This window comes from Tachysurus fulvidraco, chromosome 3 (assembly GCF_022655615.1).
Source record: "Tachysurus fulvidraco isolate hzauxx_2018 chromosome 3, HZAU_PFXX_2.0, whole genome shotgun sequence".
Lineage (NCBI taxonomy): Eukaryota > Metazoa > Chordata > Actinopteri > Siluriformes > Bagridae > Tachysurus > Tachysurus fulvidraco.
In genome coordinates, this window is record NC_062520.1 from 14429086 (window position 1) to 14449424 (window position 20339).

The window sequence follows — 20339 nt, forward strand, 5'->3', positions numbered from 1 at the left end:
TTGTAGCTGATATGAAAAGAGGAGATGGAGGAGGCCCAATCTGAATTTGGGCCTTACTGCAAACATAATTACTACAAACTACAGGAACTCTCTATCTATTTAAGATAGAGAGTTCCTGTAGTTTGTAGTAATTATGTTTGCAGTAAGGCCCAAATTCAGATTCTTAGTGGATTATCTATTTTTTTCCAATGTTTTTTCTATACACAGCATATTAAAGATATGAGGGTCGGTTTCAGATAAAGCATACCTACATCCATGTCGGTCCATGCATGTGTATATCTACAACCACAAAGCGTACAGTAATGTAAAGCATTTTATCAAATATCAGTCAGACAGTCTGACAGTACTGCATGTGGTGACAGAGGTGGTGACATGTATTGTCTGTTCTCTCCATCCTTCTCTCAGCTGTGTGACAGTGTGTTTAAGGTAGGATGATGGTGAGGTGATTAAAGATTTTTATCTCCATTTGATTTTATCTCCCAGGTTTGTCCTTTGATTTTATCTCCTGAAGGTCACCTCATGACCTCACCTGAGTGCTTGTGCCCCTATTGATCTGTAACACACATACACACACATTTTCCCCTTCCTGAACATGACTTTAACCAGTAATGTTTCCAAACTAACTACCATATTTTTCTGGATAGATTTGCTCCAAACTTACTTATTGTGCTTGAAATGAATCCATTAGAAGATAAATTGATAGTCTGTGCAGTAAGATATGGTTGCTATCTCACTACACTCTTAGTTAGCTATTAGAAAAGCATTTGTTAAGATATTCAACAGTTGGTCTGTTCATTTATAAAGCAGTCTAAATGTTATGGCTAAAAAACCATTACATGTGGTAAAAGTATTGGTTTTATATTTCTGAGGAAATGAAAATGATACATATTGATGTTTACTGTCTAACCCGATTTCATCTACTAAACAATGGTGCTGTGGGGCTTTATTATATGTACAAACTGAGGTAAAAACATGGATGCCTTCATGCTTGTCTTTTTTGTCTGAGCAACAAGCTAGCTTGTGAATTGCTATGAGCTATATAGTCAAAGCTCTATATCTAACAAACAAATTTGTCTATATTTTAGTCAGTTTAACCCATTTAAAGGAAAAAAGAGCATCATTGTTTACATTTCATGCTCTGAGCAGCTATGTTGGTTTGGTTGAGTAGAGTTATAGTCGAGTGCAACATAAAATGCAAGCGACTGTTGCAACGGCTTCGTCAGACAATGAGAGGATTTTAAGCAAATTAGATATTGTATTATTATTAAACCATGAGAATGAGTGGTTTATTAAATAATACGATGATTACCTGTTTGGTAAGTAAGTATGGAGCATATATAATGAATAGGAAGTGGTTTGGGTTTTGTTCTGATTTTACACTGTAATTTCTACAAGCAGTTCACGTATAAGATCTTATATGGGTGGGAAACATTCAAACGTCAAACCCACTTCAGATTTAGAGTGCTTATCATGAAAAATAATTCTTACCTTCTGTACCTTTACATAAAAAAAATGCTGCTCAAGGTGGATCCTAAATGATTGGTGATGATAAAGGTAATTAAGCCATAATTGTGGCGGGTGTCTTGATTAAAGAGCAACATCTGTGAAACAAGAAAATACTACATAAATAAGTTTTATTCTTATAAGATTGTGTGTTTACCTCAGGTTAGTTCAGAGGTCATCAAAACCATCTTGTATGTATGCCTTATGTTTTTTCTTGTTGGTTTGATCAGCATCAAATCTCAGTACCTTCATTGCCCGAATCGGACCTCTGGCTTCTTGGACATGTGACTTCATCACGCAATCTTCTCACTTTTTTATACGGAAAGAGCAGAGAAAATATAGTGTAAGTTTTTATTCACACACAGGGACACTTTTTCAGACTGACTCCTGCCATGCATTTTGGGAGGTAGGAGAAATCTGGAAAAATGATAGGAAACCCATATAAACATTGTGGGGAATGTGCGCAGGAACAGACACGAATCCGAATGGTGACAAGTGATGCCCTTTTTTAACATATAAAACTTTTTTTTAAAAAACTTATTGCATACCAGTAAATAAACCAAATAAAAATACCAAATAAATAATAAGTTATGCTGTGACCAGACTCTCTTGGAGTCTTTGTAAAAACTCCACAGTCTACTAGTCCAGGTTCCTGCTCCAGCTTCAGTTTGCCGTTTCTCCCCAACATCTTCCTTCTTTTTCAACTCCAAGACAATCTCAATTATTAACACTTTCTTTTTCTTTCTCTCCTTCTTGAATATTTTTTATTAATTTCAGTTATTTCAGTGACTGGAGAGGAGAATTCGGCCAATAGTCGAACCTCGAATTCAGGAGGAACAATGCGGTTTTCGTCCCGGTCGTGGAACACTGGACCATCTCTATACCGTCGCCAGGTTGCTGGAGGATTCATGGGAGTTTGCCCAACCAGTTCACATGTGCTTTGTGGATCTGGAGAATTCGACTGTGTCCCTCGTGGTGACCTGTGGGGGGTGCTCTGGGAGTATGGGGTCTGGGGCCCTCTGCTAAGGTCTGTCCGGTCCCTATATGACTGGAGCAGGAGTTTGGTTCACATTGCCGGCAGTAAGTCAGACTTGTTCCCGGGGCATTTTGGACTCCGGCAGGGCTGCCCTTTGTCACCGGTCCTGTTCATTATTTATATGGACAGGATTTCTAGGTGCAGTCTGGGGCCGGAGGGAGTCCGGTTTGGGAACCACAGGATTTCGTCTCTGCTTTTTGCAGATGATGTTGTCCTGTTGGCTTCCTCAAATCAGGACCTTCAGCGTGCACTGGGACGGTTTGCAGCCAAGTGTGAAGCGGCGGGGATGAAAATCAGCATCTCCAAGTCTGCGGCCATGATTCTCAGCCGGAAAAGGGTGGCTTGCCCCCTTCAGGTTGGTGGAGAGCTCCTGTCTCAAGTGGAGGAGTTTAAGTACTATATATTGGGGTCTCGTTCACGAGTGAGGGAAGGATGGAGCGGGAGATCGACAGGCGGATCGGTGTAACTTCTGCAGTGATGCGGTTGATATACCAGTCTGTTGTGGTGAAGAAAAAGCTGAGCCGCAAGGCGAAGCTCTCTATTTACCAGTCGATCTACGTTCCTACCCTCACCTATGGTCATGAGCTTTGGGTCATGACCGAAAGGACAAGATCCTGGATACAGGCGGATGAAATGAATTTCCTCCGCAGGGTGGCTGGGCGCTCCCTCAGAGATAGGGTGAGAGATAGGGTCACTCCGGAGGAGCTCAGAGTAGAGCCGCTGCTCCTCCACACTGAGAGAAGTCAGCTGAGGTGGTTCAGGCATCTGTTCCGGATGCCTCCTGGATGCCTCCCTGGGGAGGTGTTCCAGGCATGTCCAACAGGGAGGAGGCCCTGGGGAAGACATAGGACACGCTGGAGGGACTATGTCTCTCGGCTGGCCTGGAAATGCCTCGGTATTCCCCCGGAAGAGCTGGAGGAAGTGTCTGGGGAGAGGGAAGTCTGAATCAGGAATCTAAAGTGAATCAGGACTGATTCAGCCCATGTTGTCTTTCAGTGTAAGACGTGTGTTTTCCTTCTGTTGATAATCTTACACAGAATTATAAGGATTGTGGGATGATTCATATTTAGTAAATATTAAGTTAAAACCGTGGAATATTGAGTCTGAATAACAACAACTCTCTCTTTGTCTCTCTCTCTCTGTGCGCATGCACGAGTGGGTGAGTGTGCGTATGAAGACGGAGCGTGTGAGCGTGTAGTGAAGTGTGTATTTGTGTTTGTATCAACATTAACATGAAACACTTATTGCACAAAGCTAAACCTTACAAACTATTAATGAGCATGCTATGTTTATACAAAGCTAAACCTTACAAACTATGAGCATGCTATGTTTACACAATTACAATGACAGGGAACAGAGGCCCCTCTACTGTGTAAAGTACAAATACTAGTGTAGAAAAACAGGTAAAGGGTGTGTACATTAGATCATGTGTCAAGGAGCACACCTTCACTCATGCGTCAGAAAGAAGGCTGCTGCCTCAGCTTGAGCAGTGCTCTATGGTTGAGTGAGTCTTCATAGTTGGATGAAATCATTGGAACATAATACAGTGTGATTTCCTGAACCACTATGGCACCATCTTGGAAAAGTAAGACAAAAAACAGTTTTCTTTTTATTCCAACAATAAAATGACTATATAAGAGAAAACGAAGTGTGTATTTTAAGTGATAACCTCAGTTATGTGTGAAACTGTGAAACTTTTCAAAGGTCAAATCTTTTATTCTGTTTTTATTGATTTCATTTTTTTTTTTTTAAATGATCTATTAACATTTAATAGACCACAGTGCACTAGCTCTGGATGGAAATATTTAAATCTCAAAATGCTCAAAAGAATTAATCCTGAAGAAGAGGGCACTTTTCCTAGATGTTTTTAACATGTATTTTGTATTACGCTGGTTTAATTCACACCCTGCACCATTTAAATAATGGCAACCCTACACCAGTTTCCTATTTCACAGTCATTTTGTAACTACTGCCTGAATATGTGTGAACAAATACAACATCAGGTCTGTGACTACAGGTTGGGCAGGATACAGGTTCTGAGAAATCATTTATCTTAGGTGGGTTTGTTTATATTTGAGACGAAAAACTTGTAAGCGATTCTTTCTTTGTTTAAAGTCAGGTTTGCAGTTGCTATACAGATGACAAGAAAAGCTTCTTGACTTGACTTGAGCTTGCTGTTAAGCTATTACTGCTGGTTTCTTTTCTTGTTTCCAATTAGATACTTAGAGGTTTTCTTTATGTGAACTGTATTAGTATTTTAGTAGATTATTAGTATTTTTTCTTCTGTAGCAGTTACATCCTTGTATATCTTTATCATTTAGCACTGGCCCTCTTAGTCTTTCCCTGTTTTTTGCCAGAAATAAAACTGGACATTAATGTAGAAAGGATTTGCTTAGGAAAAATTGGTACTGGATTTGTAATATATCTTGATTTTAGTTAATCATCGTATATACTGTATTAAAAATAATCCACTATTCTGTTTGACAGCATGCTCTCTGTTGTTACCAGATCCCAAGAGTTCAGTCAAGGAAGGAGCTGTTTGCTTTGTGCTGGGAGCAGTGGGAGGATGTGCACTAGGAGCCACGGTGACTCCAGTAAATCAGGTCATGACTGAGATAATTTCAGGTTCACTGCTGAAACCAGTCATGGATGGAGTGAGGACTGTGGGGCCATTGGGTTTGGGGACATTACTGGGAGCGACTGCAATATCCACAACAATGGCCTCAGGTGCAGCAGGAGTGACTGTAGCTGCTTTATTTACTTTGCTGCTTATAACACAAATGAAAAATGTGTCTACGTGTGGATTTGTGTGGATTGCAGCTGGGGTAACTGCGACATTTACCACAACATCCTGTGGAGCACTGCTTGGGTTTATTATAGAGAAACACATCATGAAATCTGGGGTGGTGGCACTAGTCTGGGCTCTAGGGATATTCACTGTGCTGAAAGCATTCATTCATATTGTTGTACAACTGGCACTCAGAAAATGGTTGTGCTGTAGCATCCTCACCACTCAGAATTGCTCTGAAGAGCAGTGCTGCGAGACACTGGATATTTTGCAGTCTGAGCAGAGAGAAAAAGTCACTGTGGAGATTGAAAAGATAATGATTGCCTTTGAGACAGAAAAAAGCTTTAATGGAGAGAATGTGGAAGATTTCAGAGCTGCCTGCCAGGCCCAGAGATTGAGCAGAGAGGAAATGGAGAAACAACAAAAGAAAACAAGAGAACTGACACTGGAGCAAAAGAGCATTCAAGAGCGTCTGACCAAAATTGTAGACAAGTATATGGAGTTTCTGACATTCTCCAGCATTCCTATGACGGTGACTGCCGCTGTAACTGCTGGCTTGGGAATCCTTGGATTTGGAGGCTACAGATTTGTTTTTGTTGTCCTGTTAGTCCTCATCCTATGCATGGCCTACATGTTAACTAGGCTGATGAATTTGAACTTCTGGATGCTCACAGCCTGTGTAGGAATGTTTGCCACATTCGCCATAGCTGTGCTCACAGTGCATGCAGGACAGGATGTACTGGAGATGTCTGTAAGAATGCGAAACGCTGGACAGGTCCTAAGTAAGGAGAGTATTGCTGATAAGATGCTCCATAATTCTGCACTAGAAGCCATAACATCAGGGTTTTTTGTATCCAAAATGTTCCAGATTGCTTTAGGTGCTACTGTTGGAGGTCCATTAGATCAGAAAGTGTTGAATAAAGTTATAGTTGGAGCATCTGTTACAACAGTAGCCCTTCTTTCAGTAGTTGAAGCCTGGTCAGTAGCTCTTGGGATTGGTGGTGTGACAGGGGCATTGCTGGGAGCACTTGGGGCAGCTGGAGTGTCCATGGGGGCAGCTGTAGCTGTAGCAATTCATTGCTCCTCATGGACAGGAACCATAAGCACCACAGCTGGGATGCTATGTGGGGGTTTAGTCATTGGAAATTGGGACATCACTAATATTGGAGTGCAAGTACTTGTAGCATACATCTTTGCTATGATAAACTGACTTTATTATCCTTACCAAATGATTTCTGGTGTAAGGACTGAAGATTTTAACCACAACTTAATGAATGGTACTTAAATGTGAAATCCATCAGCTGCTGCTCATCGTGGTGCTGCTGTGGTGCAATTCTGAATGGCTGTTAAACATTATTTCCAGTAGATAAAAAAAATTCAACCAGCGAAAGAGTAGTTTTCAGTAATCTGTGCCCAGTACATTTTACCACTGTACAGTGATTCCTTTTTTAATTTTTTTTTGTGCTAAACATAAATGCCATATTTTGTATGTAGAACGATATATTAAATACGTTTTATAAATGGTTTTAAATATATGGACTAAATCTTGTTTGTGATTTTGTGATTGACACAGATGAGATGTCACACACAGGGAGACAATGAAGAGAAAGAGAGAATGAGCATGCCCCAAAGGTCACACTGTTTGAGCGTAAAGACTGACCAACTGATAACACAACAATTTGCTGCTATTTTTCCTTTTTTTCAGTTCTTATTTCACTTTTAACACATTTATTTACAAATGTGTCCCACACATATTGTTACCATTGCATTTTAACTCTATTACACATGCATAACATCTTTTTTGTAAATATATGCAAATAAATAAAAGGAGACATTTTATAATTTATTTTAAATAATCAAAAATTCATACAAACCCAAGTTTCCACAGTAACACCTCATGTGCCAGTTAGCTAAATTACTAACACTTGTTTACTATATTTTGTCCTGCATGTTTACTACAAGCTGTTTTTTTACCTGTCGAAAGTACAAATTCAGAAGTTGTGTCTAAATGCACCAAAAAAAAAAAACAAAACCCAAAAACCCACAGGATTACCCCAGTTCATTGACTCAGATAGTCTTTGCACATCACAAGCTGGAAAGTGGTAGCTATAAAAAAATAGCTGTTTTAATAAATATTTTGTGGTACAAACATTGATAGAATATTTAAGTATTATTTTGGTGTGTTCATTCTTTTGCTAGAGTAATGATGAAATTCACTACTTACATTCTTACATAATACTATAATTAAAAAAAAACAAAACAAAAACAAACCTATTGAAACTGTGCTGTTATAAAACACCTTCTGCCAATCAGATCTGAGTAACAGTGACAGTTATCAAGTTATCGCTTGCATACACAGAATTTCATGCTAGTTCACTGTATACATATAAGTCTGAGTGACGTTTTGTGTGAAAACTATGCCTAAATCAACATCACTGCATTTATTATTTGTTTGCATCACTTTCAGAAGTGTCACATGCTTCCCTACAGCACCATCCTGTGGTCAGCAAAGGCAACCATGAATAGCCACTGGTAATCAAACAAAAATAAATAATTAAAACATTTACCAGATAGGATAAATGGGTTTCCAAGTTCCCTGTGGCTTTCCTCTGTGTTCTTTGGTTTCTTCACACCTTCTTAAACAAATCATTATTTAGGAAAGCATTTAGGAAAGACCCCTCAACACACCCTCACAATATCTAACAGCCCTGTGTCATCTGTGGAGACCTTCAAGTTTCTGGGCACTACCATTTCCCAAGACCTGAAATAGGAGTCCAACATAAACTCCATTATCAAAAAGGCCCAGCAGAGGATGTACTTTCTACGTAAATTAAGGAAGTATGGTCTGCCAAAGGAGCTATTGATGCAGTTCTACACTGCAGTCATTAAAACTGTCCTGTGCACATCCATCACCATCTGGTTTGGTGCAGCAACAAAACAGGAAAGGAACAGACTGCAACGCACAGTAAAAACAGCAGAAAAAAGTAATTGGTGCCCCCCTGCCCACTCCCCAGGATTTGTACCATACAAGAACCAGAAACCGGGCAGGAGAAATCACTACTGACCCTTCAAACCCTGGACACAACCTCATTCAGCTCCTCCCTTCTGGCAGGCACTACAGAGCTTTGCTTACTAAAACTGCCAGACACAGGAACAGTTTCTTTCCCAAGGCCCCTCATCACCCTGATTAACAATTCACCATAATTATATTCCCTGCTCCGTATCTATAAGTACTGCATTATCAGAGCTGTCAGTCATCATCCGTATGTTACACACACTGCTGCTGCTGTATATTGTACAAAAGCACAATATTGCACAAAACTACTTCTCTCACTTTATGTACATAACTGATCAGTCATATATTCTGTATTCATATTTAATACTCGTTCTGTCTATCTTGCATCTCATCTTCTGTATTGTCTCGTATAGTCTGTTTTGTATTGTCTTGTCCTGTATAGTCCAAGTTAATGTATAGTGTTATTTGTATCTGTACTTTTGACGGTCACAAACAGCTGGAACCAAATTCCTTATGTGTGTCAACAAACTTGGCCAATAAACCTGATTCTATTTCTGATTCTGATTACAGTACAGTCATAGCCTGTGTACATTATTATTATTATTATTATTATTATTATTATTATTATTATTAATAATAATAATAATAATAATAATAATAATAATAATAATAATAAGAGCCCTTTGGCAATGAAGTAGGTATAGTAGATGTTAGGAAAAACAGAGAAACAGAAGGAAAAAAGCAAGGAAAAAAAAAACTATCCACATGATAGAGGATACTTCAAGACCAATGTTGGGAATTGTGCTCTAGAATAAAAAAAATGCAAGAGATTTGATCACGTTTGCTGTTTTTCAAACACGTTTTAAACTGCGTTGAGAGGACATGCAGCTATTTCATTAACAAATTCTAAACTTTCATTGTTAAACATTTCATTCTTTCATTCGTAAACATTATCCATCCAGAAACATAAAACACAAGGTAGGCTTCTTGAACACTGCATTTCCGCGTGCACGCCAGTGAGTCAGGTGACAGTCAAGCACATGACTCTAACGGATCTCCCCACATCCGCGGCCTCCTTTAAGCACTGACAGCAAGGCGGACCAATAAAAAAGCAGCTAGCCTACCGATTGTCCAATAATGAAGCAAGAGGTGGGACTAAAGTAAAGCTTTCGATACAGAGAAACATTGGGGAAGACGAATGTCTCTGAACGACTTTGTTCTCTATTAATAGACAGGGAGGCATTTTGTGCTTGTTCATGCTGTACCGTATGTGTCCTAGATGTCCGACATCCGTGTGTTAAAGCACACGAGTGTAGAGTAAAGTGGTGAGGGAAGAAATTTCGGGGAGAAAGCGTCGTTTGGGTCAAGATGTCGATTCAGTACGAAACACTAGCAGATAGCTACGGGGTGGCCGACTCGTTCCCCAAAGACTTCGGCTATGGAGAAGAGGAGGCAGACATGGAGGACAGTCCAGCAGCCTCTGACAGCAAGCCGAGGATATTACTGATGGGTTTACGGAGGAGCGGGAAGTCCTCCATTCAGAAGGTACAGTGTGAACTAGACTGAGCTAAACTCCTACTGCTCTAAGTGTTCATACACAAGCTCAGTACTGAATGCTTCTTTACACTGTCCACTACACCGGTTATAGAAGCTTTTCTTTAATGCGCCATGTAGTTTGTTGATGTAAGGAACAAGCAGTGAGTCGGGATCCAGAGATAAAAACACCGAGTTAGCAAAGATCGCTAAACACATGAATAAAACAGAGATTCGTCCGGAATCTGTCACCAATCCTATTAGTGCTCACATTATTGTGGTCACATCAACATCACGTGCTGGAATTAAAGCAGGTCAAAGTCTTGGGCCTGCTGAGTAAGTCCAGGATTTAGGCTTGTACCAATGCTCATGTCTGTGGTCCTTGGTGAAACACAGACTCTTTAGTGTCTATGAATGGGTTCCTTTTTTCAGCCAGGAGTCTCAATACGTTTACGTACTTTTGTTAGAATTCATAATATAAGACAGTTTCTTTCTTCAGGTCGTGTTTCATAAGATGTCCCCCAATGAGACCCTGTTTCTGGAGAGCACAAATAAAATCTACAAAGATGACATCTCCAGCAGCTCTTTTGTCAACTTTCAGATCTGGGACTTTCCTGGTCAAGTAGACTTTTTTGACCCAACCTTTGATTATGAGATGATCTTCAGAGGAACTGGCGCATTGATATTTGTCATTGATGCACAGGTAATGTAAAAAATATTTAAAGATACACATTTGATACAACTGAGATTGGCATCAAGGCAGTTTATGTTAACGTTACATGTTAATGTTACGTCGAGGCAAAAAAAAATCATGGGCGTGTGTATCCTCAAATGTCAACTCTAGCAGACATGGTCTCCTGCTTGTCTAAATATTGGACAAAAATGGTGCTTTCAGGTGATCAGGTAGGTGCACTGGTTTTAACGCTAGGTTAAAACAAAGCTGGACATGTATGACAAGACCGATCATGAGCAGTTTTATTCTTCGGCTTTGCACGTCCTTTGGAGAAAACTGGATAAAGCACATTTTCTTGCTATGTACTGTATGATGGCTCCTCTTTTTGGTTGTGAAAATGACAGCAACCAGGTCAAAGTTGTGTCTGAGTGAACTTTGAGCGCAGCATCGATGTGTCTGTCAGAGCAGAGTTTTCTGTTGACAAAGCAGCACGGCTCTCTGCTTCGAGAAACGGGTTTCCTGCGGCTCACCTGTAGGCGGCCTTAGTGAACCACTGTTTTGAAATATAAAATATCCCTTGAATATTCAAGACACGTTCTAGGTGTTTTAAAAAAAGTTCTCATATTTAAAACAATTTGTTTACTATTCCTTATGAAAGCATACACCTTGTGCAGAAAGGGTCTTTATGTTCACAAAGGGCCGGTATGACTGTAGACTTTCATTCTATCCACAAAAGTTAGTTGATTGGAGACCAAGATGAACTGATTAAACAAGTCTTATCAGGTACTGGCCCCTTTCAGATAAGATTGTAGATGACTGGATTTTGTATATCTGTACAGTTATACAGATCAGAACATTAAAATAAAATAAGTACCAAAATAAATGCCTTCATAACGAAATAAACAAATAAAAAATTATCATTAATCCTGATCTCAAGCTGTTGATTTACAACTGGGATTTATTTAGTCCATCATTCACACTCGCACAATATAAAGCATGGGAATTTCAACCCTTATATATATATATATATAAAGCCGAAACACGTGACGTGGCATGTGTACCATTTTCTTGCTTTGAGCTTGATGCTTTGTAACATGTGTTTCATGACTCATATCATGCTTGAGAACATCATCCGATCAGCTGTTAGGCCACAAAATCATTTCATTCATCTCATGGCACAGATATATGTATTGTGTTTTTTATGAGAGAATAACATTATAATGTTGTACATTATACTGTACAACATATACAATATTAACTGATAGTCAGCATAAAATATTGGGGATAACCGCTAGCACAATAGCTGTTTATAGAGTGAAACAAACCCAACAGGTAGATGCTAAGTTAATGTTTATTTGTAAGCTTATTTATAAGCCATAAAAATGGCAGGACAAAAACAACACATCCCAGTTTTGCTTAAATTAATCTAATTAATTAATTACTAATCTGTAGTAATTTAATCCCATTTGTTCTCATATTTACTAGCTTTCTGCTCTGCTGTAGAAAAATCTTTTGCTAAATAAAACCATCAATGATTTCTTTCCTACTGTGTCTGCCGTAAGCCCATAATCATGATCAGAATCAGTTTATGACGTCTTTCCTTACATTGATGTTTATGGGTGAGACGTTCCGCTTACTTAACTTAAACAAGCCCAGTGTGGTACTGTATGTTGTGAAAGATGTTTGTTGTGCTGCTTCCTTTTTCTGTATCTGCGTTTTCAACGTTAAGATCAAACCTTATCTATCATCGTTGTAAGTCTTATTTTATTTAACACCTTTTTTTGAATTAATTAATTTATTTTTATAAAAATCCTTAAATCTTGCAGCATCTCACTAATGATCACTAACTGCACAAACACAAAGCCACATTAAAAGGGTGTGGTGGTGTTTCACAAAGAAAACCAAATCATTACTGTAAAGAAGTTTACAGTATATTAGATGATGTTAGTATTGTAAGGGATAACAAGGCCTAACTTGTCCCATGTATGATTTGTAACATTTAATATAACCATAAACAGGTAAAACGCACAAATTCTAATTGTTGGAAAATCGCTGGTGTGAGCAACCCAGCACAAAATATACAGCCTTTGTGTTATTCTTTAAGAGTAAAATTGTGACCTTTTTACAGGGCTTTAAGAGGACCTGTGTCATCCATCAATCTGAGAAATGTGAGCCATGATTGAGGAAAGACCAAAGATTCCATAAAAATGTGAAATGTTGTACACACGCCTTTATCATCAGAATTATTTTTTTTTAAATCATATGAAATTTTTTGCTTAGGCTTCCATTTCAGTCTTATGGAATGCCAAACTGGAAACATACATCACATACATCATATTCTTTATTGTCATCCTGCACTGACCCCATTGTATGCTGTTGTGAATCAAATAATCCGTGCAACTCAGGGAAGTTGTCTTGTTTATCTGTTTTTTTTCTCTTATAGGATGACTACGTGGAGGCTCTTGGCAGACTCCATTTAACGGTATCTCGGGCCTATCGCGTCAACCCTGAAATCAACTTTGAAGTGTTCATCCATAAAGTTGACGGCCTATCTGACGACCACAAAATTGAGACACAGAGGGATATTCACCAGAGGGCTAATGATGACCTGGCTGATGCCAGCTTGGAGAAACTGCATCTTAGGTAAGCTTCTTTTCCTTTTCAGCATGAATACTCTGCATTTGTCTTTCTGTGAATTGTGAAATCCTAAGCAAATCAAGTGTCTTCACAAAAAGCATTACTGTTGCTTTTTCATCACCTTCTCCCCAGTTTCCAGTTGCCCTATGTGATGCTGGCTTTTGCAATATTAGGTTTATAAAAAATTTAATACATGCTAAACAGTGCCGCTATTGCATAAATAGTGTATTGCAATAGAATTTGCTGCTTTCATTGGGTCATAGGTTTGCACAGTGGTAAAAATAAAAAATGCCTTACTCGAGATACACAGGATAAAGTTTACGTAAACCAATAGTAAAATACCAATAATGCCTTGCAGTTCTACTTGTAATATAATTTAAGAAAAGAAAAACTATTTGGTATGTTAAACAGTGTAATGGATTAGTAGGTTTAGCAAATTGATGTCAGTTGCTAAGCTTACACAAAGAACATGAAGAACTTCTGCTTTGGCATCACGCTAAGAGCAGTTCAGCAGCAGAAGTGACAGGGACCGAGACTTTGGAATGGCACCTCATGGCTTGTTTCGGCCAGATGGGAGGAGTAGAACACATACCACATGTTCTGCATACTTTGATCAGCAGTGCTACATTCCCCTTTGACTCTCGTCTAAAGTTCGGTCAAGATGAACAAGCTTAGGTTTGATGGAAACAAATTGTAATGTGTGTTTTTACTACAAATAAATAAAACGGACCCAAATGCTGAATGCGTGCTTGCGTTCGCATCATCTTCTCTAAGTGGGATTTCAGGAGAACTTTGATATTGCTTTGATGAACCTTGATATTCAATAGATACTCTCAATGAGTTTCATCATTTTATTTATATATATAATATATAATATAATAAATAATTTTTACTGTATTTCGGATTTTCCTTTTTGAATTTGTTACTCTTTTTATTAATTTCTATATTTATAATATATATTATATATCATTTATTTTTTATTTTATTTATATTTTTTCCCCCATTTGGTTGAAGTCTTTATGTAGTCGTAGTAATGATGATGAAAATAACTGATCATTTATTGTTCACTTATTCTTTATTATCACATATTATTTATTTTTACTAGCAGTGATTGTAATGTTTGAATTGTTTACACAGCACTGCAGGGCATTAGGTATCTTTTGCTTTCCGTGTGTCTTTATCTGGGTGTATGAGAGTTAAATAAACTCATAGCCCAGCTGCATTAGCAGTGATGTGTATGCACATGACCCAGCATTTGTTTTCACTTCACTATGGCCATCTGTCTGTATTAGTTTTCATGGTCTGTGTGACACTTGCTGGTCTTTTGTTGTTCAATGCACCAGTCATTTTAAAAGATAATCGGCAATGCAGTAGGATAACATTTTGCAAACTTAACTCTTTTTCTGTTTCAGCTTCTATTTGACCAGTATCTATGACCATTCTATATTTGAGGCGTTCAGTAAAGTAGTGCAGAAGCTCATTCCCCAGCTGCCCACATTGGAGAACCTTCTCAACATTTTTATTTCGGTATGTACTTAATTATCTTTTTATTATATAAGCTTTGAATCATTGAAAATGTATTATTGTTTTTTTTTTTAATCACAATGAAAATGTTGCAGTGAGCCATTGTGTCTCAGACTCTCGCTCTGCACCTCTTCTGCTTTCTTGCTGACAGAATTCAGGGATTGAAAAGGCTTTCCTGTTTGACGTGGTTAGTAAGATCTACATAGCCACAGACAGTTCACCGGTGGACATGCAGTCTTACGAGCTGTGCTGTGACATGATCGATGTGGTCATTGACGTGTCCTGTATCTATGGGTAAGAATCCTGATTCCAGAATTCATTCATTCATAAAAGCATCGTTTATACACTACTTTAGCATAAATCTGTGTGGATTTTAATATGTAGTCAATTTATGTCCGTGTAGCAATGTTGTACTCTCTTTCCACATTTTTGTTAACATCTATATAACGTATATGTGACTAAAATGTTTCAGCTTTACCTTATACTGCATTTTTCTGTCAGGTGGTTGTGTTGGCTAACAGGTATTTGTTTGATCTGTACAGGTTAAAGGAAGATGGCAGTGGCAGTGCGTATGACAAGGAGTCAATGGCGATCATTAAACTCAATAACACCACTGTCCTTTACCTGAAAGAAGTTACCAAGTTTCTCGCCCTTGTCTGTATTCTTAGAGAAGAGAGCTTTGAGCGCAAAGGTTAACATCTTTTTCCTCCCCTCATTTACCCCTGTAATTAAGCTTTACCATTGGCATTAAATATTCCTCTGAGAGTGTTAGACTCCGGTGCTGGAGGTTCGCAGTCTTTTGTGGTTTACACATCCACAGTGTATTGAGTCAGACGCTGACTCTGCAGTGAAGTGTCCCTCTAGATCTGGATTCAATCAACCTCTGTATTGAATTTTTTTTTTTTTTACTTTTATGGCTGATTCTTTTAGTAATAGCTGAAATGATAATTATGTTTATCTTATGGCTTCTTGGAATCATCATATTTCATTGTACTTTTAGATGCAGTATGTATATTTCATGACCTTCAATGACATGAAATGACTGATGGATAAATAATTATTACACAACCTAACTCATCAGCATCACAGCTGATTAATTGAAAGATTTGAAGGTGGTCATAAATTGTGGTCATGATTTTCTGTAGGCCTGTGTTACTCTTCCCCTCTTTATTAGTTCTAAACAATGGGCCATATTTTTGTAAACAGTTTGAGTGCATGGTATGACACACTGTTCTTCCCTTTGAATTTTAGGCTTAATTGACTACAATTTCCACTGTTTCCGGAAGGCGATTCATGAAGTGTTTGAAGTTGGTCTCTCAACACCGAGGATGGGAGCCCAGGCAACTGGAACGCCCTGCTTGATGAAGACCGTGGCACTGAATGGCACCCCCAGGAGCACCGTGTAGTGAATGCGTAGATAAGAGGAGGAAAAGAATAGAGGAAGAGGGAGTCAGTAGAAAAAGACAGAAAGACAATAAATGGGAGGCGCACTGCCATGCCAACCATTCTGCCTGCTCCCAAATGCCTTATACACAGAGCAAAGACTCCTAAAGCCTCTGAAATAAAACACAGAGCAATGGGCTGGATGTTTTCATCATAATAAGGTAAGCAATAGGACAGAAGGGAAGATGCACAAAGAGAGAGTTTTTTGTGTTATTAAATGGCATTAACAAACTGGTCTAAAAGAATAAGATTAGGCCACGATCAAATGACAAGAAATGCAAGCCGAGGGGAAAACAGTGTGGCCCTCTCTGCACACAAAGCCTTCACACACTGATCGCTACCTGAGAAACAGAAGCTGAATGAACCCTGTACTGTTTTACTCCTGGCCTCATTAGCTGATTTTACAAAGCATCCGGTTTAATCCGATGGCAGAAATTGTGACGGTACTTACTAATGGCCACCGATCGGAGACCGCAAGCTGGCGACGTGTCCACAATAATGCTTGTGAAGCCTTATATGGAGGAGACTTGCCTGATGCAAGTACCTGCTTACAACATTTACCTAATCCTATGTCCTAAGCTGTTGCTTTTTTAAAGGTTTTCCAGGGAGTGTGAAAAGGGATTAAACTGCATTGTGTAGCCTGTCTGTGTGTGAAGAAGGAGGTGCACACACGTGTATGTGTATTTATGTATGTGTGTTCCTTTCCTGCCTGTTGAGGCTCACAGAGATGTTGTGACCTCACACACAGGGCTGCACAGTTGTAACAAAACAATAATTGTATTTTTTAAAATTATAATTAATTGAAATAAACAGTTATTATTGTCTCCAGAGAAACCCTGATGCTTTGTCAGAGAGCATTCACAGAGCACTCATTAAATGTGTAGTGCTGATCAGAAATAAGTATATAATAGTCAGCTGCATTATAATCGAAATGGAATCACTGTCTTTTGCGTTGAAATGACTTGAGTCCAAAACTCGACTTTTGCTATAAAGCGGTTGAGCTGTGCAGCCCTCATCTCTCACTATGAATGTTACAATACAGGGAAATAATTGTACAGTTAAGCATAGGACACTGTGATTGCACTCACTTTTGTTTAGTTGCTTGGTCTCAGAGACACTGCAGGTCTCTGCACACGGGGGTTTGTGTCCGAACGAACCTTTGAATGAGCTACATTCCGGTTTGTGTGTCGCCAGTACCTTCTATCAATGACATTCACTTTTACACTCTACACAGAATTACCAGTATTTTATTTGGCATAAAAATAAATCACAAGACTCCACATTGTAGCTGGGTTTATATCACACTCATTCCAAGCATGTCTACTGAATCCATATAACACGTTTTTGTTTAGTTTTAATGGGATGCGCACTAACCGTATATACAGTAAACAAATTCAAAGAAGGAATTTCTCTAGACCTCTTGTGATTCTTGCTTTTCAGACTGCATTTAAATTATCAGATTATTATCATCTGGTTTCTGTTCTAGAAATGTTACCATTCACAAGAAATAAAACATGCACTGAAGTCATGCTGGTTGGTGTGTTGTAGCTATCTTTCATATCAGAAATATTGGTCAGTGTGAACAGACAACAAATGACCATAGACACTCATCCAGACCCATGCATCTTCATGTAGTTATTGTTAGCCTATTATGTGGGTTTATAGAGAATAAAAAATAAATAAATCCTGTGAACAGAGAGCTAAGGCACCTTGTTGATGAGTGAGATCAGAGGAGAAGGACCAGAATGAACTGTCTATATTAACTCAAATAAGCATTCTTTACAACCGTGCCGAGCAGAAAAGCATCTCAACATGCACAACACTTCAAACCCTGAGTCAGATTGACTACAACAGCAGAAGACACCATCAGCCAAGAACAAGAATCTGAGGCTATGATGGACACTGACTCACCACTGCTGCCAAAGGATTGGTGGATTGGATAAATGCACGAGTAGTTGTTCCTAATAAAGTAAAAGGTATATGCTTAGATGGTTTGGTGCTATAAATTAGCTGGGAATATGTTTTGGGGAAATTTTATTTTACCGATCTAAGTTTAAATTAATTAGTTTAATAAGAAAGACTGAAGAAGCCAAACCTGCTGTAACATAACTAAATTAAGTCACAACCCACCTTTATTGAAGCTCCTAGTTATAATTTAGTTATTGGTATAATATAGTCTGTTAAATTCCTGTACAGTGTTAAATAATGTTTAAATATGTTCCTAAGGAGTTTATTTTTTTTTTATAGTTTTTTTAAGAACTCTGACATTAGAAGAACAATTCAATACAGAACAGAGCAGAATCAGAAGTAGAACGAGAAGCAAGGACACAGTAAAAGAGAAGGTGTTGAATGAAGTTGTTTATCGAAATTAGTTTTAGTTTTAGATTTTAAATTTAGAAGTCTTAGAATTAGAGTTTAGAATCTTAAATTGGGAAGTATTTCTAAACTTATGGCCTTCTGTATAAGGTCTTCTAGGACCATCTTTATATGTTTTTTTTATATTTTTTTTTTTAGAAATAGAGAATCTTTAGATTATTGAATAATTTAAGTTTAGAGAGTGATGTGAGCATGTGCTACACTTTTTTATGTCTGCAAATGTGAGCTAAAATAAACTATTTCTCTGGCAGGCTGGATCCACTTGAAGGGGGGAAACTGCTCACATTTCTGGGATTATCTGACCTAATATGTAGATCAGGAGTTGTGTAACAGTGTGTGTATGTGTGTGAGGGTGTGCGTGTGTTACAAATGGAGAGCTATGAGATGACTGCCTTCTCTGAAAAAAACTAGCTATTCTTCAGTCTGGTGACGCAGAAGTACTAACTAAACTGTGCCGATCTTATTTAGCCGAATTTTTTTTTTTAAACCAAATCTTGTCAGTACAATCACAGAGATCTAATCAGAGCTGGGGAAATATGCTCTAACCATGCTGATGAACCTTTCAGCAGGAGAAAATCCTTACAAATTCAGTGTTGTTTTGCTAATAATATTAACAGGCTATGAATTAGCACAAGTGTATACTGCATTGTGTAACAGAATAGTTTGCATATTTTAATGTCTGACATTTGGAACGTAAGATGCTGGAGAAGCCAATAAGCCTCGCAGCTATTGTCACGAGTCATTATGAAAAGTAGGCACGGCAGTTAAAATCCACTTCCACACAATTTAGATGCAATGAAACAGTGACAGAATTTTATCCACTTCATTAAGCTACTAATTTCTGGTAAATATTCAGCAATAGATCCTCTAAATGGCTTCCTGCTGCCCTGAAGTAGCATGCTGTTTCACCGCACATTGTCTCGCCTGCCTGCAGTATTGTTTACCTTAGAATGACTAATCTCTTACTAAAGCATGGAAATAAACCAATTTAAATCAAATGTCATGGAGTTAGCTATATGAAGTGTTTGTACATATATATTGGCATGTCTCAAAGTCATTGATGATTTATAGCTCAAAGTTAATTTTATTAACAGTTGTTCTTGTGCTGATTGGCTGTCGAATTGCTCTCAGTTTGGCAATTTACACAACACAGTGTGCCCCAAAAGTCTTCATACATAGAGGTCTTTTTTTTTTTTTTTTGGCAACATAGAACTTTACTTACAAAACATCCTAATGATTGCCATTTCTTTATAAACACACACAGAGTTGTTTCACCTAACTTTTTACTGCCATTTTGGGAACAGTGTTGTGTGATATGATGTAACGTGTTTGATATGTTTCTTAAAATCCACAGCAACCATATAATGACTTCTCAAGCCAAGTATGTTTTGTTCATCTTTTTTTCAAAAGGCATCTACGATGTATTCAGCTCATACTGGTAGCTTTCTTCAAGACCTATTGTAAAAGAGTCTTTCATAGCCACGGTTGTCTCAAAGTAAGAATCTGAATCATTTCCCTGCTGCAAAAGTATTATTAATGTTTAATGTAGAGAGCAGATTCTGTTATTCCTGCTTGCTTTGTTCACTTGATACTGTAAAGCCAAATAGAGGTACTTGTTGTTGATTTAAAGTGTCCATGAGCGATCACAGACCACATTTATGCTGCAGATTTGCTGGTGTTGAAGTCACAACCTTATTCATCCTGTATATCCGTGGCTGAAAATTTTCAGCACCTTCTTATGAGAAATGATGCAGATGTAGTGAGTACTGATTTCAATTGCTGTAACAATTTTCTTCTTTTTTTCTTTTTT

The 20339-nt window shown here is 38.3% G+C and overlaps 2 protein-coding genes and 1 long non-coding RNA gene across 3 annotated transcripts; 2 read left to right on the forward strand and 1 right to left on the reverse strand.

Moving 5' to 3' along the window:
* Positions 1-219: 219 nt before the first annotated feature.
* LOC113644150 lies at positions 220-18756 on the reverse strand. The gene is made up of 5 exons (XR_007140168.1): positions 18284-18756; positions 18065-18114; positions 1750-1812; positions 1489-1601; positions 220-553 (listed from the first exon to the last, which is right to left on the reverse strand). It is a non-coding gene; the product is annotated as an uncharacterized LOC113644150 (long non-coding RNA).
* On the forward strand, positions 3140-7449 carry LOC113644671. The gene is made up of 2 exons (XM_027149709.2): positions 3140-4124; positions 5048-7449. The coding sequence occupies exons 1-2, from the start codon at positions 4106-4108 to the stop codon at positions 6535-6537; spliced, it is 1509 nt and encodes a 502-aa protein (XP_027005510.2). The 5' UTR covers positions 3140-4105; the 3' UTR covers positions 6538-7449.
* On the forward strand, positions 9418-17681 carry rragca (Ras-related GTP binding Ca). The gene is made up of 7 exons (XM_027149513.2): positions 9418-9888; positions 10376-10579; positions 12993-13192; positions 14599-14713; positions 14862-15004; positions 15253-15401; positions 15962-17681. The coding sequence occupies exons 1-7, from the start codon at positions 9712-9714 to the stop codon at positions 16114-16116; spliced, it is 1143 nt and encodes a 380-aa protein (XP_027005314.1). The 5' UTR covers positions 9418-9711; the 3' UTR covers positions 16117-17681.
* Positions 18757-20339: the final 1583 nt, after the last annotated feature.